The sequence below is a fragment of the Bolinopsis microptera genome, chromosome 6 (assembly GCF_026151205.1).
Source record: "Bolinopsis microptera isolate Bmic1 chromosome 6, MBARI_Bmic_1.0, whole genome shotgun sequence".
NCBI lineage: Eukaryota > Metazoa > Ctenophora > Tentaculata > Lobata > Bolinopsidae > Bolinopsis > Bolinopsis microptera.
The window spans coordinates 19085009-19109066 of NC_087077.1; the positions used below are offsets into that span (position 1 = coordinate 19085009).

A 24058-nucleotide genomic window follows, 5' to 3' on the forward strand; every position below is an offset into this window, starting at 1 on the left:
TGAAACGTAATATTAGTACTTATTTCTAAATTAAACGTAGTACATGTGTCAAGTACACGTATATTTTAACTCCCTCTACGGCCTACACCTTTTCTTACTTTGATCAATGTGCCTTATCAGTACAGATTATACAGCGAAGTCAAATTCAGTCAAATCCTATCAAAAAATGATGTTCTTAGCCGAAGTTATCGCTGGTCAAAGGTCAGCGCTCATAAGTAATTGTATTGCGTAAGCGATTTTCTATTATATTGCGCATAGTGAAAATCAAGTTTATCACACGTATTGAAAATCGAGTCTAAGAATATTTTTTTCTCCAAAAGTTTTGGATCAATCACCCTGAAACTATCAGGATATATTCTGATCATTTAGAAGAGATTGTCTGGGCAGAATTTTGAGATAAGGCCAAAAAACGTTTTTTGTTAGATTTTGAAAATCTTCAACCTCAGCCATAAATAATGTCAATAGCAGACTACAATATGACATTTTTGAGAAAGGCGGCTTTTTTGAGCAGATACTTAACTATTAGTCATATTTCTAGTCATTATTATAAATTCAATCATATTGCCGAAAATACAGTCAAAAATAACCGTGAAGTTTAATTTTGTCAAAAATCATAAAAGTGGAGGAAAGTCACATTTTATGTGGTACACCCTGTACCACACCCTGTATCCCATGTATATGATTTTGCTGTCCGAAATAATTTGGACAAAATAGGGGCATGGCTGCCCCGCGGGCACCGGTGGGCGCCAGGAGTCCGTGACTCCCTCAAAAATTTCCCTCTATAGTTTGTTGCTATCTCGAAATAAAGTTTCTTAACTTATTATATATTTTTTATGGGGGAATTTTACCAGCTTAATATCTGCACTGTTTATGTTAAATTTAAATGTTCTTGTCTCAGCTGTAATAAGAAACCTGTTACTTGTTGCTAGATAATTCTCCTTACTTAGGTGGAGTTAATGCTGACGAATGTGATCCTTGATGATGAGATGGGAAATGGTTTTGTCGCCAAGTTTGTCCACCAAATAAAGTTGGAACTGAAAGGGTGTGGCAGCGTGGGAAAATTACTCGCGACTCTGAGCCCTCTGGCTAATTGCCTCCAGTTTACTGATAACTCGTGTGTTCTCAGTCAGATCATGCTCCTGCTTTGTCATAGGTATTTTATTGTTTTTATTAATGATTCTTGACGTTTTTAAGTGAGTGCCGTATTAAAATTTATCAATTATTCGAACAAATTTACTCGGATATTCGAATTTAGACACTATGGAAATTTTGACAGCACCTTTCACGATTAAAAATACAAATAAATTACTGAGCACCCAGTCTGAAGATCCCGTTCATTTCCCGGATCCCTCAACTCTCTGGTTCCCATTATAGGTACCCGCGAGTAAGAAAAGGGATGGCGGATGCGTTCTACACTGCACTGGTAACATTTGATGATGTCATTTCAAATACGGAAGAAATTTCCCAGATTCTCGAAGAAACCGTTTGGGAAGATCCAAACGTAAGTATCCCATCTCGTGGGTCTGTAATATAAAGAACTACATAATATTATATCGTTAAAACTTATATTATTATATTATTATTACGGAAACATCCGGAATGTTAGATATTTGACCTGACTATATAAATTCAAACAAACGTATCCAGGATATAGACGAGTTGAGAGCTAAACGGAACAAGATTTGCGATCTGGTTGGAGTGTCTCAGCCCAAACTTCTGAAATCTAGCAAAGCAAAGCCTAAAGCTTCGACCGTCGAGCAGTTCGATAGTTACAGTGATTTGGTGGGAAGGGCTGGATATTGAGCTTGTTTAAACGATTTACCTTTAGGATAATTAAACTAGTTATTTACTAATTAATCAATTGGTAACTCACTGTGAAGTGTGTAAGATGTCTTGTACATAGTTTCGTAATTCTTTTGAAATTCTTTGGTTGCACTCGCTGGCAAGGTTCTTCCAAATTTTAATTTTGTGACCAACAATCCATATAATCAGTGATACCAAATCAATTAGTTATCGGAATTATTTTCGGGTGAACATAGTAATTTAATGTTGATATATTACTCAATTACTGTCATATAACTCATATTATTATTATCATAGTATTTACATAATTTAAGTAACATCTTTGATTTTTCAAGGTCTGAGAAGAAATGAGAAAAAAAACTTTTTTATTTGATTATTGATGTTAAATTTGTATGTGTTTAAATAAGTATATTATTATTGTAGTGTTTTCTATTCGTTACTTTGTTGTTAATATTATTTTTAGTCAAAAGAACAAGGATTTTCATATAAATATGTACAGTTTGAAATCGTAATTTCTCTTTTTTACTGTTTACTTATCAGAACAAATTAAAATGACAAACTAAAGAGCTCTCTTCCAAACGTTGTTCAAATACTAGTATTTGTTTAATTTGTTTGATTACTGAGGACGAAATGATAGTCTCCACCTACTATAAAAAAGTTATATTTTTCACTATAAAACTACAATTCCTACTATTCGTTTCATTTTTGGGTGCGGCCTCTAATTAATATTATAAGCCGCACATTATCCAACTTATTCAACATCACAGCAATGTTAAGAAATGCCTCAAACTTGTCTTACGACATACCTGACAATATCAAAGATGAACAGATCCGAGAAATAAACAAACTAGACAACAAAACAGGATCAGATCTTGTGGAATATCTTCATCAGAACGAAATCGGCAAGGATCAGAGTTTTCGTGGTCCCTTTGGCGGAAGAAAAATAGGTTAGCGAACGGAACTTCTAACTTTATCATTTATTATATTATATTGTATACCTTGTGGGATTGTCGGTACATAATATAAATATACCCATAAAATACCCATCCCCAAACGTCTGGAACTACAATATTATTATAATCTTGATAAACTTCCATCAATATTTAATGTAGATGAGGGCAAAGTTCGTGATGGCCCACTATCAAACCACGTTTCATATAACTTCTTCCTCAGTTTATTGCGATTGGAGTGCCTCTGGTAGAGGGTTGAAGTTTATAAACGACTATATTAATGAGGTGATTTATATAATATAGATTATTTATTCTTTAATGTAGATTAACTTTATTTTTATATATTTTACTAAGTGTGAAGGATCAACCATATACGTTATTGATATTGTTGAAATATTTAATGATAAATTGATATAATAATAAATGATTGTAATATTTTTATTGAGGCACATGGTGGTTTACTACTACTACTTACTACTAGGAAGTGTTGCCGTGGTATGCCAATACACATTCCATGGCCAATACCACCGCCACCCAGATCAGCATGTTTCGAGAGGAGGCTCGCCAGATTGTAAGGTGAATTTGTTTTTTGAAAATATGTGCATAATGATTAATGATCTTTAAATCTGCATGATCCGCATAATCTCATCTGCTACCAGCATATTGATATCTGCTTTTTGTGATAATCATGTTTAAAGTTTTTGAAAGATCATCTTATTTGAAATTCAATTTTCCTTTTTTTACAATAAACTAACTAGTATGACACACAACCAAACTCAAATATACCCTATAATTAATCAGGCACACAGTAAACGCTAACTCCGACAAAGACAGTGTAATATTCCATGGAAACGGCACAACAGGCGTAGTCTCCCTCCTCAGGCACATCATAGACGCGGAGAACTCCATATTCATTGTAGGAGAGGAAACCCACCATTCACTTTACACTCCGTGGAGGGACATTACTAAGAATGTGCTCCTGTTAGCTGATACCCCAGATAAGGGCGAGCAGCTGGAGCAGATCCTGGTGCAGATCCGAGCTGTGGATCCGGAGGTAGTGGTGTTTGGGTGCTTTGCTGGGGTTAGCAATGTTACCGGGGCTGTGTATGAGGTAGATAAACTCGCTCAGATCCTGCACGTCCACAATGCGCATATCATCGTGGACTATGCTAGTGGTGCACCGTACATTGAAATGAACATGAACCCGGTGATAAAAGGAGCGTATAAAGACGTTATTGTTTTCTCTCCTCATAAGTTCCTGGGCGGAGTTGAAACTCCGGGAGTGCTGGTAATTAAGAAGAACCTCTTTAGAAACTCCACGCCCTTTGTGAGTGGCGGAGGAACTGTGTTTTATGTAAAAGAGGACGAGACGAGGTATTTTAAAGCTCCAGAGCTTCGGGAGGAAGGGGGGACTCCTAATATAATAGGCTCAATCAGGGCAGCTCTGGCTTGCTATGTTAAACTTAATGTTGGGGTTCAAACTATCATGTCTATCAACCAGAACATCGTGGACAAGGTTAGGGCAGGATTTAGTGACACTCCTAATCTTATACTTTTAGACGATCTTGAATACACTAAAATCCCGCTGTTTTCTTTTCTTATTCAGCACGACGGACTATACCTTCATCACAATTACGTGGTCACCTTGCTGAACGATTTGTTTGGCATTCAAACTCGAGGTGGCTGCTTGTGTGCGGGGCCATATGTTCAACGGCTCCTGGGGCTCGACACAAACCTTAACAATGCATACCTTAAACTCTTATCCGAAGACCCCAATTTGGATCGCCACCATTTGCGGCGAACCAAAGAGTACAGCTCACATGAAATCTTCAGACCGGGCGTTGCCAGACTGTCTATCAGCTACACTACTCCTAGTGAGGTTGTAGAGTTTGTGGTCCGTGCTGTTCGGCTGGTGGCGGAGCAGGGGTGGAAGCTTCTACCCTTTTATAGGTGTAACCATGAGACGGGTGAGTGGCACCATCTCAACAACCTGCAGTTCAACAACAGACGGTGGTTATCTCATCTTAAACTTGACAGTGGTGGTGTGAGGACTAAATCGTTTCCTGTTGAATCCTATCTTGACATGGAGGAATGTCTAAAGAAAGCTGAAGAGGTGTTTAAAGGTATCACCAGATACAGTAATGTCCAAGGATCAAGTGCAGTTTTTCAGGATGCCAATGATTTGAGATGGTTTCTGTTGCCTGCCGATGTTGTTAATAAGGTCAATGCGTCACAACCGATTCTAACTAAAGCACCCTTTATTCCTAGTATGAAGAATAAAACGGACTCAGATGATACTATTGCCTTCAGGAAAAGAACATTAGACCAAATACTATATCATTGCAAATCTTCAGTAGAACAAAAACCGCTTTCCATAGCTCCAAGGAAGACGTCACAACCAGGAGCCGCCCCTTTTTCTCTCATACATTACAGTCTTACATTCCTTAATTCTCTCGTCTCATTTCCTTTCAACATCCTCTTTTATGGATTAACCTTCTTCAGTCGTCACCATTTGAACAAAACACCAGCTATCGAGTCCACTGAAGATATCTTGTCTGTCTCTTCAAGTTTGCATAACAAAACTTCTGATCATACGATACTTGAGGTAGATTCTAAGAACGGCACTCAAGCTGAATCCGTTGTATTCAATGCTCCCTCCCCTGCTAATGATAACGGGACAGCTAAATGTCCTGTCATTTCCTCCAAACCAAAAGGTTTGAATAAACAACTTTATAATCATGATTGTTTTTTTTATCAATTGAAAATTAGTGTAATTATATCCAAGACTAAAGCTGGTAATTGTAATGCGAAATATCACTGAAGCTTTATTTTCAGTTCGGTTAAAATCAAAATAACCAGTTTCTAAACCCGAAGTTATTTAAGTAATTGTATCAATTTAGATCCAGTGATAGCAAAGTGGCACGCCCCCACCAAGAACATCCTGAAACCCATGATGAAAGCCATCGAGGAGTACCAGATGATATTAAATGGTGATAAAGTGCTGTTGTGTTTGTCGGGGGGCAAGGATTCACTTTCCTTACTTCACGCCCTTAGACAGTTCCAGTTCATTGCCAAAAAGAAAGGTATGATAAGAAAAGAATTGATAACTTTTTGATACCAAAAAGAAAGGTATGAGAAGAAAAGAATTGATAACTTTTTGGTACCAAATGTTAATTTCTTCGATCCTGGTTTATCTGATAAAAATTCAGATCGGTAAGTGACTAAGTATTTTTTAAACAGAATAGAATAACCATGTCAGTAATACCATTATTAAATTATCTGCTCCGCCAACCAGGTGTAGTATTTGAGCTTGGAGCTGTAACAGTAGATCCCATGACACCAACATTCAACCCCGCCCCGCTGATTCCTTACCTAAAGGAACTCGGTGTACCGTATCTGTTCGAGAGGCAGGGTATTTTGAAACAAGCTGAGGAAATGGAGGAGGTTTCTAGTATCTGCAGGTTAGTTAGTTACCACTAACATTCGTATAATTTTTAAAACCTTTCGTTTTTAAATGATAAAATCGAGCTATATTATTATGGTACATGAAAAACCTGATTCTCTGATTGGATAAGGAGAAGGTGAAGACTTCAACTCTTCTTAAGTCAGCTCCTTATTTTTCAGTACGTTTAATTTACAGTATTTTTAGTTTCATTGCACATTCCAGTAACATGATAATTATAATTATATATTTCAGTTTGTGCAGTAGAATGAAGCGAGGTCGGATATACGCAGCTGCCCGGGCACATGGATACAACGTGATAGCAATGGGACAACACCTGGACGATCTTTGCGAGAGCTTCTTCATGTCCATATTTCACAACGGGCTACTCAGGTGCGGCTCTTATTCAACTATATATAAAGCGAGACGATATATATATAATATATATGGATCCGTGCCATTTTACTGACACCACGGCATCAACTTTAACGCAACTTTCCGCAAAAACCGTAAAAGATATACAACTGAAACTTTTTTGACTGGGTCAAATGCTTTAATGGCCTTCAAATCAGCATGAAAAAATAAAAATTGGCCAAGGAATAATAATTTTAGTGCCCAAAATTTGGACTCCCAAGTTGTGTCAAAAACGCGAATTAAATACTATTTAGGTAATAATTATTTTAGTCTCTCGAGTCTTGACACCACTTTAGGGTTAGACGGGTTTCCTTCATGTCCATATTTCACAACGGACTACTCAGGTGCGAATATTATTTAACTATCTAAGACACTAACTAAGATCCGATTACAGTGTAAGAATGTTTAGTATGAATGTTTAATGAGGGTGTCAAGTTCTTGTTTCTCGGTTTACAATTTTGGGGTGAATGAGTTTTGCCATAAATATTACTGTTTTATCCTGGATGTAAATATTTTACAATATTTAAGTGCTGTTATAAACCAGTGGCTAAAAGTGAGGAATTTCAGAATATAATTCCTAGTCATAATATTTCCATAGCCACCGAATGATTTTTGTCAAAAAATATTTAAATTAAATTAAAATTAGTCGCTCTCAGGGGTTCTTAAGACGTTCGAATCGAGCGCATTACATATGTGAGATCTAGCTAGATTCTTGTTGATTCCTGGGACAAAAAATGCGCGACAGATATTCCTGGTAATTCTTCATTCTCAAGAATCTACAGGGATCTAAGACTGCTTTTCTAGTCCACTACTTTTTCTAGTCGAGCAATTAGCAGGAACGTGCAAACAAGTCCCATGCGATTATAAATATATAAATATTACTTTACTACACGTCATGGTCTAGTAGCTTAGTAGCTTAGTAGCTTAGTAGCTTAGTAGCTTAGTAGTCGGTTCTAGCTCTAATTCTGCTGCTCTTCACTTCTGAGCCTGCTGACGACAATTTTATTTCCACATTTTTGGCAGTTATGAATAACTAATAATACCTCGGTAATATAATCAGCAAAGATGCACGATACAGTATGGTATGGAATTGAGGGTGAAACATAATGAAATCTCAAATCATCAAATCGTATTATCGTATAGTCGTTTTTAAAATATATATCTAGTCTTTGTTTTTCTTTCCAGACCGGATTCCCAGTCACTTTTTAAATTTATGCCACTGTGACCATAACCTGTAACCCCACCAGGACAATGAAAGCAAACTACACAGTAACAGAAGGAGACCTGCGTGTCATACGTCCCCTGGTTTACGTCAGAGAACGGGATCTGCGCACCTTCGCGGAGACCAAACATCTGCCCGTGATCGCGGAGAACTGTCCGGCGTGTTTCGAGGAACCTAAGGAGCGCCACCGGGTTAAGCAGCTTCTGGCACAGCAGGTATTAAGCACGGAGATTGCACACAACCTTTCAATGTTCTTTGATTAAGTAAATAAAGTTTGTTATGATTGTACCGTTTACATCATGATTCATGGTTATTGCGCAATTATGTCGTTTTAATTTTCTAAATGGTAAGTAAGACGATAATATGACATTTGAGACGATTTGGATGTTGAAGTCAATTTGTTTCAGGAGCTCCTGTTTCCAAATCTGGCTAACAGTTTACAGCGAGCCATGAAACCTCTTTATTCGAAACACAAGGTTGGTATGGAATCAAGACCCATCACGATGAATGGAACGATCCCAGAACAAAATGGTCATGATAATAAAGAATGCATTGAGATTGATTTATCTGGTAATGTTGATGGTACAGGTGATGATTTGATGTTTCCCGATGGGTGCTGAAGTTATTTTTAAGTTAGGAAATTTATCGGCGTGAAATGATTTCAGATTCACACTTTGAAAGACCCTTTTTAATGTTTTTTTAACCGTATTTTAGCTTTTTATGGGGTGGGGTTAGAGTTATTTTAACTATATAACTTATTGTTATAACTTATTGGATTTGTTAAATTATTGCCGTGACCTTTGTGTATATTAATTTATTCATTCCGAGTATTCCTCCAAAAAATTAAACGAAATGTGTTATTATACAGAAACAGGCAGAAACCTATCTCACTTTCAAGCTTCATAGGGTGTTGAGCTTGATCATCATGTAGACTTTGGCGCATCATTCTTTGAATAATGATGTCCTTATCTATTCTTCATACTAATTTGAACCACTAACAATCCTGTCCCTCATTTTAGAGTTAGAAGTATGTTTTGTTACACTACCTTACCCTCAACTCTTACTCGATGTTCTCGCTGCACCAAACCTGTATCACTCTTATACCACCATCGCAATTCCTCCAACCAACTGTCAAGAACTCTACAATCTCCTGTAAATATCTCCCAGTATCCTCACAGAACTATTGTTCAGCAGTCATCTAGAACATTCCATACATCCCATACATTACAGCTGAGTGAAACTCCTCGAGATCCCTTCGATCCGATCGTAGCTGATGACAACGTCGTGGGCCTAGTCCACCCTGAAATGATGAACAGAATGAAAACACGGTATCCCATGATGTGGCTACTTAATGCTTCAATGACAGGAACTGGGTTACTATGCTTTACCAGCTCTAACGGTATGGTGCCGTCTTTGGGGTTTGTTCTCATATTTTCCTCACTACTTTTTACCGCAACTATGTGGTACAACGCCAGGTGTATTGGTAAGATATCCCTGAATCAGGACACAACTGCTACCTTATCTCATCTCAATATGTTTGGCAGGCGCGTGGATAAAACTGTTCCTCTTTCATCACTTCAGTTAATGACAAAGCTAGATCACAAACAGTGGATTGATGGTAAATTGTACTATATCAATTGGGATCAGTTTAAAGCTAATGATAGGTTGTGGGAGAATGCTATCCCTGCTCAGAAACCCCATGTTCTTATTCCTGAGAATGTTTACAGAAATAAAAAGTGAGGATCATAGATCGGATATGAATCATGGGTATGCAACGACCATTAATGTCAGTAGATGGAATTTTGTCTAAACTGACATTGTCATTAATGGTCATTAATGGTCATTAATGGTCATTAAATAATTGAAATTCTGAACTATCTTGGAAGCAACATGTCCAAGAAATTTACAATTATGATCACTTTGTATCACTTCTATAAAGTTTCTCACAGCCCCCTACATCGATTGCCAGAGTCTCGTTTGAGAAAACGAATTAATATTCGCCTAATAGAGGCTCGGACCTCGGTTTCGGAATGAGTGCCAAGCACCATTCTGTTATACGTTGGTAACTTGTCTTGTCTGTTTGCTTGTTTGCATTTGACTTAGTATAAAATAAAATGCTTGTTTGCAGTTGACTTAGTATAAATGCTTGTTTACAGTTGACTTAGTATAAATGCTTGTTTGCAGTTGACTTAGTATACATGCTTGTTTGCAGTTTGCGTGGATTTGAATTGTATTGATTTCCTTTATTTGTGTTGATTGCTTTTGATAATTTGGATTTTCAATACCTCCTCACAGTACCTTCTATGCCATCGTAAGACGATATTTGGAAATAAAAGTCGGAGATCGAAATTTTTTGGTACCGGCTGTTTCGAGGGTTCTGTGCCATATCAACCGGGCTGCAAAAATTCTTCTAAGCCCTGTCAACGTCGAACAATTCGAAAGGGCGACTCATTAAGTGCTACCTTTGTTCCAAAAAATGCTAAACGTCCCCTTCGTTGCCTCGGTACCATCTTATCAATGAGTGTCTCTTCTTCAAAAAAGGGCAACTTCAGATCTAGACGAATTCCTGCCGCATCAATTTGTCCCTATCATGATGACAGTGCTCGATTTTGGGTCAAAACTTTAAACTGCCAAAGGCAGAGTATTGAACTGTAAACGAATTGTTCTATCTAATCCTAGGAAAAGATCAGCTTTTTTGTTGTCCGATTCAGACTGATGACGATGTATTTCATGAAGTGCTAAAGTTGAATAAGTTCATCTACTGTGTAATTACTATATAATCGACTAGCATAATGATTTGGCTAAAATATAAATCTTGATATGATATAAGAACGGGAACGAAGTATTTAATTTTAATACCCGTGTTATTATTATTTTATTATTGATTGTTATTTTACTATTGATACGATCTGATACTCCTAAATTGCCCTTTGAATTATTATTATTGATAACTATTATAAGTCACCAACTGTTATCTGGTTTAAATCCCGTGGCCGCAAAATTTGTTCTTCATTACATTCGAACTTAATAAATGTAATCCCTAACTCACTCTAGAATCCACTCAAGTGATATTCTGGAAGGTCTGCCTAACCACGGAAGATTCTATTCTAAGTTTTCTCTTTCGAATCTCTAATTGTAAATGTAAAATAATAACATATACTTGTAGTTAGTTAACTTACGGTAGGGTCTAAGTGATGCAGGCGTCCGTCCTTTTCGCTCTAAGAAGTGCCGGAAAAAACATGACCATTAATGTCAGTAGATGAAATTTTGACAAAACTGACATTGTCATTAATGGTCATTAATGGTCATTAATGGTCATTAATGGTCGTTGCATACCCCCCGGTCATATGATGTTCAGTTTTGTTTCTGTTGAAAAATTGAAGACCATTTGTATCACTCGTTCATAATGTTCTCTTGTACAATGTTTATTGAGGTAACGATTCTAATATCATGTTTTACTTTTGACGTGCCTTATCTGAATCACCATTTTTCTTTTCATTTCTGATTTTAATTCATTTGGGCTATGTTTTGCATGTTAATCTTGGCTTCACTTAGTAATTTGTACGATATTCGTTGTGTATTTTTAATTCTGTATAACACTGTTTTAAAAGAGTTTTGATCTATAATCTAAGTATTACTGATTTAAACCCTCATCTAGCAAGTAAACAGAGTATCAAAATGTCGTTGAACGGCATGGACGAGAGTCACATGTCCGATATGGGGGCAACAAGAGCTAACAAGTTTAATGGAGTGCCGTGTGACGCAAGCCAGGAAACCTCTGTTCGCTGTGTTCCTCTCCGTGAACGCTACTACAAGTGCGCATGTAGGTCCTACTTTCACTTTCACTTTCACTCTTCTTTTATGACTTATTTTCAATTGAGAGTACAATCCATCTCGTTTTTTGAGATGTTTCATGATTTGTTGAGTTTATAATATTTATATAATTTCAGTGAACACGCACCTTGATAAAGTACGGGACAGTTGTCAGTTCTGGTGGGATGATTATAAGGAGTGTATATTCCAGAAGAAGATCGTAAGTTTTTACCAATTCTAGTGAAAGTCACGTGAAAGTCAAGTAATTTGTGATCTATCTAGGTCATGGAAGAAAAAAAACTGTTCAAAACAATAATTGTTCTTAACAATCCTATCAAGGTTTGTTTTAAAAATCAAGACTTGGAATAGCAAACAACAATTGTGCATGCTAATTAAAAGATGGTTAACTTTTCAGCAAAAGAAGATGGAAGCCGTTGAAGAACTGAAAGAGGCTCGTTTAAAAGAGGTCGGTTTCAAACGACCGTTTTGGGGCGGGCACACTGCGCCCGTCTTTATCACAACATACACTAAAGCCTGGGAAGTAGGCCGACCTGTTCCCGCTGAGCACGAAATTGGAGAAAAAGTCGATCTTAGTTTGTAGTTTACCAGTTTAAACTTAATAATGAAGACAATATTATATGAGTGAAGAGATTGATCAATCTTGTTTGGAAAGTTGGAATAATTTATTAAAGGCTCTGCTATTCTGTTGGCCTGAATTGTCATAACGGGTTTTTGGTAAGAACTTAGAATCAATACAGACACTTAATTGGAATATATAAAGATTGCATTTGTATTATGATCGTATCAAAGATTTTGTAAAGTAAATTTGAAACGAGATGCATACTCACTTGTTAGGTGCATTTAATACATTTTTCTTTATCGACTTGAACCAATAAATGGTGATGTGTGCTGTGTCCTTTTTACTTTATCGATATTTTGATCTTGTTCTTGTAGGGTAATTTTTCATTTTCTGTAGCAAGTTTTGACACAATGGGCAGAGGCCGAGGACGACCAAAGTACAAAGGACACAGCAGACATTTCACAAGCCGAGAGGAATTGGAGGAAGATAGGAAGAAGGACGAAGAAAAAGCGAGGAAGGTTACAGGACTTTTTAATTCATATTTAGTAGTATTCGTTGTAATTCATCCTTCGTATACCATGCCGTTGATAATGGGTAATTTATCTTTGCTATTTTTCAGAGATTATTGTTATTAAATTTCAAATTGCCATTAAATTATTTGATAATAAGCTCCTTTCAGAGAGCAGAACGCGGGTACGATTCACCTTCTGATGAGTCGTCATCTGAAGAATCAGAAGTAAGTTTGAAGTTTCATCTATTGCTGAATGCTGATGTAATGTGCATGTCGGATTTATGCAGGGATCTCCATTCTCCGATCTAGTGAGATTTATTATATTCGGTAACATGTTGCCAAAATCGGTCACACAAACGAATGCTCTTATGAAAACCTTTTCGGTTAGTACGTGTTCATTGACTTGTCGGCGCATGTGTGACGCGCAATCAAGTCTAACTGCGCGCGTAATGATTGATCTAGCAAATAAATTGCTGTATTATAATTCTTGATTATGAAATCATAATACGTATTATAATTCGGAGATTCCTTTTTTCCTTGGGGGTCGTTCGTATATTACGTAATCAGGGGTTGGGACTCGATTACGATATATTTTGTAGTTATTAAGTTGTGTTCAGTGCATGTTACAATTTACATTTTCATCGGCTTTATCTTCGGTCGGGATGGATATTTTATGATTCAATAATAATGAACTATCAAGAAATTCCATTAGCTTCCTCCCTGTGACCACAGGCTCTCTAGTCTCTAGTTACTCTATAATTTCAACTCAAAATTAACTGATTCGAGTTTAAAGTGAATCTACTTGGAGCTACCTTAGTTCCCAAAAATTTGTGTGCCATTATATTGAGCACAATTTATTTGAGCCCGAAAAATTTGGGCAGAAAATTTGAACTCATTTGGGCGACCGAAAATTTGGGCACAAATTCTTCGAAAAATGAACGATTTTCCACTAAAATTTCAGTTAGATATTTGCCTTAGTTCATTATTATTCCTTATTATTCCAGTCATTTGCTAGCTATTCCAGTTATTTCTATTCATTTAAAATATAAGCCTTTTTACTTGGTCAAGCCATGAATGACAGATTAGAAAACTAAAATTTCAAATATTATTTCACTTGGATATGAAGAAAAAGCCATCTTTCTATAGATTTCAGGGCCACAGGCCAAATGCCAAAAGTTTGGTTAGCAAAAAATTTAGCAGACGGAAAAGATTTATGCAATTAATTTGGTCTGCAAAAAATTTGGGCGAGAGGCCCGCTCAAATTTTTTGTTGCCCAAATTTTTGGGAATTAAGGTATCACAGTATCAGTTGGCGAGTTGAAACCAAAAAATGTTGTTTTCCTTAATTGATTCAAAAGACCTGTTTTATACCCATTTAATCGTCGCTTATGCGTAAACTTAAGGATTAACAATTCACAGGAAGAATCGAGGAGGGAAGTCGAAAAGGATCGAAAGGCTAAGGGTGTGGAGGAATGATAGAATCCAAAACCCTATTCATGTTCGTAATCGGCAAGTTAAAACCGAAAAAGTTTGACGAAGAATCCTCACAGTTTAACCAACGACAAAAGTAACATTACACTCCTTTTTGCTAGTCGATTTTACGCATTTCTTTGTTGACATTATGCGATTTGATAAGATTGTGTGGCTTAATATAGTTCCAGAGGCATTTCAGTTCGAGTTCCGAATCTCATGGATAAACCACATTCTGTTTGCAGGAAGAGTTAGCAAACAAAACTATCAACTCCTACAATTGGAATTGCAAGACGACCAGCCCATAAGGACTTTGGCCCGTTTAGCCAGAATCCGTAAGAAGCGAAAGAGAGGCTGCCGGTGAGAGCACACTGCGGATCCGCCCGCCAAGGTATTCAAGCTATCCAATAAATTATAAAAATCAAATCAATGAAATGTATTATCCACCAAGAAAGAGTATGAAGTGAACAGACAGTAGCCTGTTTGAATTTTTGGCTTGATAGAAATATCGGAAAACAGAGTTGATAAATTTGTCTAAATTTCTAGTTTGCTTATATTAAAGGTCCTTGTAAATTGAAAACAGGAATTCGTCGGGGAAGTAATTTTAAGAATTTAATAAAAATGTTAGTAATGTCACGTGATCCGAATCGGCATATCTCAACCCGCCACCATACTCACCCTTTATCGAACATCTTAATACCCGATGTTTTTTCTATTCCGTGGGCCCTTTTTCCGCACAAACTTTATCCATTTTTTTTAAAAGTTTCTTAAATTGCTTCAATTAGTAGAGATGACAAGATAATACTGGCCTATTTTCCAAAGACTGCTGCATCTTTTACGAATGTATTTCTTTTTGAGAATATTCAGGAAAAACCGCTGATTCGCATTATCATGCTAGAGTTCGAGATTTTAATTTAGGTCCCCCAAACCTTCACATTGTCTTTAGTATTTAAAGATTTAATGTCGAGATGCCCGCAAATGTATTCTTGTAATATATTTTAATGTCAAAATGCGGACTTTTCATTATATTCCCAAGAAGGTGATTAAGATTTGTTTTCCTTCGTACCAACTCAAATACACGAATATAACATCTGAACATAAAAAGTAACTATAAACCAACAAATTATTCATTCATAAACATTTGGTTTATGGATCGTTTCAAATACAACAGAGCCGGTAGGGGTCTCTAAACGATTTGCGCAAGTGAAATTTATGTGTAAAACTGATTGCGGAGGAGAGGTTCAAAATCGGCCAAAAAAAGCGATCCTTGTGTGATATGTGAGCGATCCTTAATGGTAATACTGGTAAAATATTCATAGCTACGCAAACAGTTTAACTATGTCACCATGGAACAGAAACTATGGCGGAAATCAAAACAAATCCCTGAAACTCATGATCATTAGAATTTGGGTTTTGCATTCCCGGGATGGGTGACCAGCTTCAACAACTCCCCCCTTCCCCCCTTTCAAGACTTTAAAGTCTTTGCATTCTGTCTTGATACATCATCTAGTGTCAGTTTCCAAATTAAGAGTTGTAAATGTGTCTCGAACCCGTCTGAGTCACTGGCTGCATCGTCGCTGTGTTTACCTCAGTCATATTCAGCTGAAAGGGAAGAGTTTCAATATTATATTACAAAGCACGCCGTATCGTGAAAGAGTAAATGGTAACACTGAAAGATTCACCCTTCCCGAAACCATTATCAGCAACAGGTGAAGTTGTGATTCAACCATGCGTAACGTTGCCATGTTGACCCCCACCACGATTAAAGGCCGAAAAACGCGCGAATAATCTGACGCAAGACAGTAAAGCGCGCATGTAAACTCCGAAATGCGCGTCTTGCGCAAATTTTCAATTTAATTTCCATCACTAACCAATACAAGCCGGGTAACGCTGTATACTGATTATCACTGGACAGCCTTACGAAACACTGCCTGTAAAGGATCCCGTGACACGTTCCAAACGTAAATAGTTCATATACCATGTAGTTTTCGAGATTGTCGATTGGGGTCCTCCGGCGGGGTCATGTGGAATGGGCGAGTTGCAAACCATTTCAAACAGTGCGCCACTTCCCGCCGCTATTGTCTGCTTGGATTTAATGTGTTATTCGGGAAAATCCTGGTGTATAATGCAATTTAGCCCGCGCCCAAGAATAAAGTTGACTTTTATTTGTTGCAAATCCAAACAGTGGTTCGTCCGTGATGAGGTTCAAAGTTTTCAATCAACTGAACGTTGCTGACAATTTTCAGAAAACTAACAAAAACCTCCGGAGTTGCTGCAAAGGACGTCGAACGATTACCTCAGTTTTGCAGTAGAAGGCCACAGCAATACTGGGTCCTACTGTCCCACGGTAACAAGTCAACTTAGTCCCGTGTGGTAGGTTCTCATCCGGTAAACTGAAGGAGATAATGGGGTTGAAGACAGTGGCGTATCGACCGCCCCCGCTACCCTGCTAGCAGGGGGGAGGCACCTTCGGGGGGCGGACATTTCCCTGATTGTAGGTCTGATTTCACTGAAAAAGCGCCGTATTGGTGGACTGCCCTGTCGAATTTTCCGGCTCCGGGTAGGGCGCAATTGCAATCAGCAGGGGCGGCCACAAAGTAACGTTACACCACTGTTTAAGAGGCAAACAAACTCGTGTTAAATACAAACGGTAATAACGGTATGGGAAATCGGGCAAGATCAGAATTCCCGAAATCATCAAAGAATCTAGAGCTATTAGGAAATCCTAAGTTAATTTGATTCACTCTTACTTCTCAAGGACGATGACTCAGGGCTAAGAGATTCTTGTGTGACATGTGGGTCGAAGATAGAGTAAATTTGTCGTTCTGACATCCTAGAAATAAAATGCGCGAGTTTTGGTCGCCCTCCCACTGCTCCCACACTTGCTCAATCCAAAACTGTGCTGAATTTTTGTGAGTAAGAAAATCAAATGTTGATGTGCTTACATAGAACAAACCAATGTTGTGATCACATCAAATTATGTCATACCCTAAACATATCAAGATCGTATTGGGTATGATTCAATATGTACACTAAAGCCTTAAATGTCTCATGTAGAGATTATTACATTCGCTAGCCCTATCTTGAGAGGGTATAACCATAAGAGAGGCGCCATTCACTTCCTACAGTAAACTCGGAAAAGTGTTTAATATTAAAGAGAAGAGGTAAACAGTAAGAAGTCTTCCAGTTCACTCCTTACAGTAGAACTCGAAAAGTTTGAATATTAAGATGAGATGTATAACCATTAAGAAGGCGTCCAGTTCACTTCCTTACATAGAACCTGAAAAGTTTTAAATATTAAGATGAGAGTATAACCAGAAAGAAGGCGCCCAGTTCACTTCCTTACAGTAGAACTCTGAAAAGTTCAATATTAAGATGAGAGGTATAACCACAATAAGAGCTCCTGTTCACATCCTTTAGCATTAAACCTGAAAAGTTTTAATATTAAGGATAGAAGGTAAAAAACCACAATGAGGAGGCTCCAGGTTTTTTTTTATTTAGTTCACTTCCTTACAGTAGAACTCTGAAAATTTTTAATATTAAGAGAAGATATAACCAGCAAGAGAGGCGTCCAGTTCACTCCTTACAGTAGAACTCCTGAAAATTTAATATTAAGATGAGAGTATAACCCAGTAAGAAGGCGTCAGTTCACTTCCTTACAGTAGAACTCTGAAAAGTTTTAATATTAAGATGAGAGGTATAACCACAAGAGAGGCGTCCAGTGTCACAACCTTAGCGAGTAAACTCTGAAAGTCTTAATATGAAGATGAGAGGTATAACCACAAGAGAGGCGTCCAGTTCACTTCCTGACAGTAGAACTCTGACAAGATTTAATAATAAGATGAGAGGTACACCCAGCAAGAGAGCGGCCAGTTCACTTCCTTAACAGTAGAACTCTGAAAAGTTATTTAATATTAAGAGAGAGGTTATAAACCAGCAAGAGAGGCGTCCAGTTCACTCCTACAGTAGAACTCTGAAAAGTTTTAATATTAAGATGAGAGGTATAACCAGCAAGAGAGGCGTCCAGTTCACTTCCTTACAGTAGAACTCTGAAAAGTTTTTAATGATGAAGGATGAAGGTATAACCAGTAAAAGGCGTCCAGTTCAATTCCTTAGCAGTAGAACTCTGAAAAGTTTTAATATTAGATGAGAGGTATAACCTGCAAGAGAGGCGTCCAGTTCACTTCCTACAGTAGAACTCCTGATAAAGTTTTAATATTAAGATGAAGGTATATCCACAAGAGAGCGTCAGTTCACTGCCTACCAGTAAACTCTGAAAAGATTTTTAATATTAAAGATGAGAGTATAAACCACAAGAGAGCTTCCATTCACTCCTTACATAGAACTCGAAAAGTTTAATAATTAAGATGAAGGTATAACCATTAAGAGAGGCGTCCAGGTCACTCCTTACAGTAGAAACTCTTGCAAGTTTTAATAATAAGATTAAGTATACCACAAGAGAGGCGTCCAGTTCACTTCCTACGTAGACCTCTGAAAAGTTAAATATTAAGATTAGGTACTACCAGCAAGAGAGGCTTCCAGTTCAACTTCCTTACAGTAGAACTCTGAAAAGTTGCATTATTAAGATGAGAGGTAAAACCATTAAGATAGGCGTCCAGTTTCACTTCCTTACAGTAGAACTCCTGGAAAAGTATTTAATATTAAGATGAGAGGTATGACCAACAAGAGAGGCGTCCTGTTCACTCCTTACAGTAGAACTCTGAAAAGTTTTAATAATAAGATGAGATAATAGCTCTTAGAATAAATGATTAAAAACGGATCTAGCATAAACGCATGGTAAATGGATGTTTCCCAGTAAAAAGAAGTTTAGGCATAAAGCTGGTATTTTGGGGTAATAAAATAAGGGACTCCTCAGCCGCCTGAACATGTGCTCACTATTAATTAAACAAAAAATTATCACCTCCCTCGCCAGTATCCCATCATATGTGAACAGTAAATAAAGTTGATTTTATCAACGACAGCGATTATCAATAGGGGAACAGCAAATATAGATTTGATTTTATCAACACAAGCGATCCCGTGTTACTTTACTTCTATCACAGTGATTATCAATGAACCTTGCATCAAAAACCACTTATATCTTCATGCACATGAAATTGTCCATGACGACTTGGACAGTAAGATTTAGTTCCTTGGAACTTCTGAGGAGTACCGTAAAATTGGGCAGCAGTGGTTAGGTCCGAACCACTGCCAACATCCTTTCCAGCGGAACAGCCTCATTCGCTGAAAATATGTGAAGTATTTGTAATATTTGTATTTTTCTCAACAACTGAACACAGCTACAGGGGGTGAACACAGGTACAGTGGGGGGAATTTCATTAATCTAGATAATCGAGCAGCCTGAGTGGATTAGATCATAAATGTTTTGTTAACAAGTGGGGAAGACAGTGTTTAATATATCGTGTCCTTACTCCTCGTTAATCGGAGCGTCCATTAGTTTTTAGACTTCTGTTCAATACAGGTTCCTTTAGCTCTAGTCGCCCCTATTCCTTTGACCAGGAGCGCCCCTAAGCCAGTCAAGCCGGTTTTGCCCTGTGATAGCCGCCGTTTCGTTTTTACACCAAGTGTTTCTGATGACATGAGAATGACTTCTGATCAAGTTTACAATTCTTGTAATGTTGTTGACAGAAGATACTTTGTATAATAGTAATACTTTTTATACAATAATTGAATTATATAATATATATACAGTGGAACGTGACACTTCCATTTAAATCATACAACAACGACGCCAAATACATTCACAACAATCAGTTAAAAAATAGAAATGATAGCAAACAGTCCAACACTTCATATATGCATTAACAAGTCAAATACAAATATAACAATACACATACAAATAACAAATACAAATACACATAACACATATCTGCTGTATGGAGTAAAGTCCGTTAGGATCATCCGTAAGTCGCTGAGAAGCTGTTATAAGGGACATACAATTTAGTCCACCTCCGAGTCCCGGCTGAAGTTGTGTCCTGATGATGGTATGGGGAGTACAACATCTGATACACCGCAACATGCAGCCCCACCCTCTGTCAGATGTGTATGCGGTAACACCTGGGGTTGGAAGTTGTTGGGGACCATGTCTTGAAATGATACGAATATTGCGGAAATATTGCCTGACCAAGAGATGAGTTCTTGGAAAGTAAAAGCCTCCAAAAAACAATCAGGAACTGGACAGTTAATCCAGAATAATAAAATGTAACCCTAAAAATTATTTATATTACATAATTTTGTGAAACAAAAAATCAGACAGTTCAGGTGAGATTGTAGCTTCCTTGAAAAAACAACATATAATACGATACACACACACGTCACACGAATGGAGGAATGAAGATTACTGAACAATAGCTCTGAAGTTTCTCCTTTAAGAGAACCAGAGGAAACTCTCGACATCCCCACGAATATGGCTCCGACATCTGTTAGCACATATCTACTACACAGTACCTGCAAACATCATAATTATTACTTAATACGTTTAGTAGTTTATCATTTATTCACTCGACACGCCATTTAGTTACATAAATCAAGTGCTACATTAATTAAAGACCTAACGTAACGATAAATGATCCCGCCACGAATATCCGACAAAACGAACCTGGATCCCATCTCATGAAGCAGCTGAGTTTTCTCCTCTAAGTTACCGAATACGGGGTAGGCGGTTATTGTATTGTTGATCTGTTGTTAGTGTTGTTAACGTTGCTTCTAGGTCGCTCAATTTCTCACATCAGAAATAACAGACTTGTTAAAACGTTACGTAAACAGTCAAAAGGCAGATTGGTTAAGATGAAAAATCCGCAGCTATAACTAACGTTGCGGAAAGCTATCCAGTTATTGGTTTTAAAAAGATAAATCGTAATTCAAATCCAATCCAACGTATCCGAATAATCCGAACATTGAAGTGACTTAGATATATGGTTACACATTCCATCATCCAGTTAAATTTAGCATCAAGAAACTCTAAAAACGAGGGTAGGGTAAACCAGACACTAAATATCAAACTGTATATTGGAGAACAGGACAGCTAGTGCCAAGGATGAGGGATTGGGACTGCGATGGAGCAACACGACCGTCTAATTAGTTTATAAATCCAGTCGGATTCGATATTTGAAACCGAACCACATTAATAAAATTCTAGACCATACAATCGAAAATTTCCTGTATCTCATGTTGTTGTGGGTCTGTTAATTGAATGCTGAAATCAGTTCGCTCTGCGATACTATAATGATCATAACACGATTACCAGCTTTATATGCACCTTCCAGCAGATAAACCACAAGTAAAAGACAGAGTAAACCACAGCCTAAACCACAGACTAGACCACAACTAAACCACAGACTAAACCCACAGAACTAAACCACAGACTAAACCACAGACTAGACCACATACTAAACCACAGACTATACCACAGACTAGACCACATATCAAACAACAGACTAAACCACAGACTAAACAAGACTTAACCACAGACTAAACCACAGCACTAAGACCACAACTATCCTACAGACTAATCTACAGACTAAAACCACAGACTATTAACCACAGATTAAACCACGGACTATAGCCACATACTAAACCAGCAGACTAAACCACAGACTAAACCACAGACTTAACCACAGACTAAACCACAGACTAAACCACATGACTTACCCTTCTAAGGTACTCTTGCAGTCAAACTAGTGATAACAGCAAGAGAAAGCTACCCGATAGGAAATGCTGTACTCATCGACACGTCCACTCCAGGAACCATCGTCATACCATCCTTCCTATTCAAAACATGTCTGCTGAATATACATATTTTGTTACCTTATATGGTATGGTTGAAGCGCATTTGCTGAACTGCTTCACATATTGTTTATTTCCTAATTAGGTATTACTCTTGAAAGTTCCCATCTTGAACATAACTACATCTACTTTCCTACAACTAATAAACTCTTATGAAACAAAAGTTAAAAGAGTTGTCCACTCACTGTTAGATATATCATGTGAGAAATAAATGTCCAGTTCATAAGTAATATTATTGCGACAACTACAATCAGTAGCATATGCATTTGTTAAAAATGACACAAAATTCAACATGTACAATTCTGATTTATTAAACACAAAAAGGCCATATAATTGAAGTAAAATTAACTGAAAGATAACGACTTCGAGCTCAAAGCCACTCCACTTCGAGTCATCTACTTCAGCAAATTAACATCCAGAAAATATCGTTAAAACCTATTTGAGAACAGCCTAGAGAATATGCATTTTCAAAATTAAAGTCACTATTACTACCACACTAATCTTTACAACCATGTAACATACATCACAAACCGTATAATCTTAAATGCTAAAAAATACTAGCGTTAATATGATTTTCTTTATCATCATCATCGTCCACTATCAGCCAATTTAACATCATACTCTACTTTTACCTAAGTTTTCATTTGCTTGCTGTTCTGTCCCTTTAACAGCTCAGTAACAAGGTGGAATTTGTCCTTGTTATCACATCCGGAGTCTGTCTTTGGCTACCATGTATTTCGATTCAGGAATGTTTCATTTTCTCATGTTTAGAGTCTTGAAGAATGCCTCTGCTTCTGGTTAGGTCTCTCCGACCACCGTCCATTTACAGCGATGACTATTGTGAGGTACCGTGATTTGAAGTACCGGGCACGCTGTGAGGGTGTGGTGATGTGAGGGTGTGGTGATGTGAGGGGGTGGTCTGCAGCAGTCACCATTCAGTGTGATTGGGAGTGTACCATCCACTTTTGTTGTAGAAAGTGGTGGGGTGGGTGGTAAGTGTGTGTAAGTGTGTTGGTAGGGTTGGGTGGTTTTGCAGCTGCCTGTGATGTTGTAGGGTTGTTGATTGTATATGTGTGTGCTTGTAGGGAGCGCGAAGTGAAACTGATCGGTTGTAAAATGCGGTCACACGTGTTTCTGATGACGTCCACGTGTTCCTATGACGTCAAAGTAAAATGTCCGAGGGTGATGACTGAGGGTGTTGCTGATTTGATACTATAGTATTGCAGTGTAAGGATCGGATGGGGTGTAATTAAGGACCCTGGTGGAATGGTGCTGATTGGTACTGTAGTAACTGGCATTATAACTGTTGGTTACATGGTTACTAAAAAATGGTGAGAGGCCGACAACAGGCCACTGCAGTGTTGCACAAGATCGCGTATACAGACAGACGATGGTTGACGGCTCAATATCCTTGAGCTATGATCGACTGATCCGTCAGGGTATGATTGATCATTCATTTTCTCTTGCTTCCAATCATTTTCGTCAATTCTTGTTGAAACAATATCGACTCAACATGGAATCTTATTCGTTTTGGAAGGTGAGCCCTCGTGCGTCACAGTTAACGTCGAATTGTGATGTTCTTTTAGTGAATATTCCAGCTCGAGAGAGTCAGATATGATTTACACCGTTCTAACACTTGGTGGCATTCCTTAGAGGTAAGTTACTGTTTGTACTCCTAGACAAGCGTATGGATGAGGTTCTGATTTGGTTGCTTCTGAATTGATAAACCCTCCCGTTTAGTAGCTTAATAGGGGTTAACAATTTTTCATGACAAAACCTTTTTTCGAGATAAAGACACATTGTTGTTGTTATCTCGTTGAAGGTAGTTTAGATCACCTTGTTCCTGTTTTTAGGGATTCCTGATTAGATCAGTTTAAATCAGTGCTGGTATTTAACTTGGGATTTGCAAATCCACAGTTTCAATTCTTAAACAACCTTAGAGTTTAAGAAATAAGAGTCCTATGATCCTCCTAGCTGGTGTGAAGCATCCGCAAAAGACGTTTAATCTTTTTATGTGGTGTTTCAGTTTCTGAAGATGTGGACTGATT

General features: G+C 37.7%; 3 protein-coding genes across 4 annotated transcripts in view; all 3 read left to right on the forward strand.

The window, feature by feature from the left end:
• Positions 1–2315, forward strand: part of LOC134817651 (tubulin-specific chaperone D-like) — a 31080-nt gene extending 28765 nt beyond the window's left edge. For both annotated transcript variants that reach the window (XM_063826904.1, XM_063826906.1), the window contains exons 13-15: positions 948–1153; positions 1375–1501; positions 1648–2315. In XM_063826904.1, the coding sequence (XP_063682974.1) occupies positions 948–1153; positions 1375–1501; positions 1648–1803 (489 nt within the window). In that variant the 3' untranslated portion in view covers positions 1804–2315. The remainder of the gene's footprint in view (positions 1–947; positions 1154–1374; positions 1502–1647) is intronic.
• A 259-nt stretch (positions 2316–2574) lies between these two features.
• LOC134817652 (uncharacterized) lies at positions 2575–11314 on the forward strand. The gene is made up of 10 exons (XM_063826907.1): positions 2575–2750; positions 2977–3038; positions 3235–3329; positions 3555–5467; positions 5654–5836; positions 6049–6214; positions 6451–6588; positions 7857–8046; positions 8239–9598; positions 11190–11314. The coding sequence occupies exons 3-9, from the start codon at positions 3268–3270 to the stop codon at positions 8449–8451; spliced, it is 2865 nt and encodes a 954-aa protein (XP_063682977.1). The 5' UTR covers positions 2575–2750; positions 2977–3038; positions 3235–3267; the 3' UTR covers positions 8452–9598; positions 11190–11314.
• A 179-nt stretch (positions 11315–11493) lies between these two features.
• On the forward strand, positions 11494–12511 carry LOC134817668 (uncharacterized). Its single transcript, XM_063826930.1, has 3 exons — positions 11494–11654; positions 11782–11864; positions 12060–12511. Exons 1-3 carry the CDS (start codon positions 11510–11512, stop codon positions 12243–12245), a joined length of 414 nt encoding a protein of 137 aa, XP_063683000.1. The 5' UTR covers positions 11494–11509; the 3' UTR covers positions 12246–12511.
• Positions 12512–24058: the final 11547 nt, after the last annotated feature.

Bases quoted from the DNA above. Each gene is read 5' to 3' on its own strand.
- LOC134817652 (XM_063826907.1), top strand. From the start codon at position 3,268: ATGGCCAATACCACCGCCACCCAGATCAGCATGTTTCGAGAGGAGGCT. The intron at 5,837-6,048 runs GTATGATAAGAA...TCCGCCAACCAG, and splicing joins GTTCATTGCCAAAAAGAAAG to GTGTAGTATTTGAGCTTGGA. The intron at 8,047-8,238 runs GTATTAAGCACG...AATTTGTTTCAG, and splicing joins AGCAGCTTCTGGCACAGCAG to GAGCTCCTGTTTCCAAATCT.
- LOC134817668 (XM_063826930.1), top strand. From the start codon at position 11,510: ATGTCGTTGAACGGCATGGACGAGAGTCACATGTCCGATATGGGGGCA. The intron at 11,655-11,781 runs GTAGGTCCTACT...ATATAATTTCAG, and splicing joins ACGCTACTACAAGTGCGCAT to TGAACACGCACCTTGATAAA. The intron at 11,865-12,059 runs GTAAGTTTTTAC...TTAACTTTTCAG, and splicing joins GTATATTCCAGAAGAAGATC to CAAAAGAAGATGGAAGCCGT.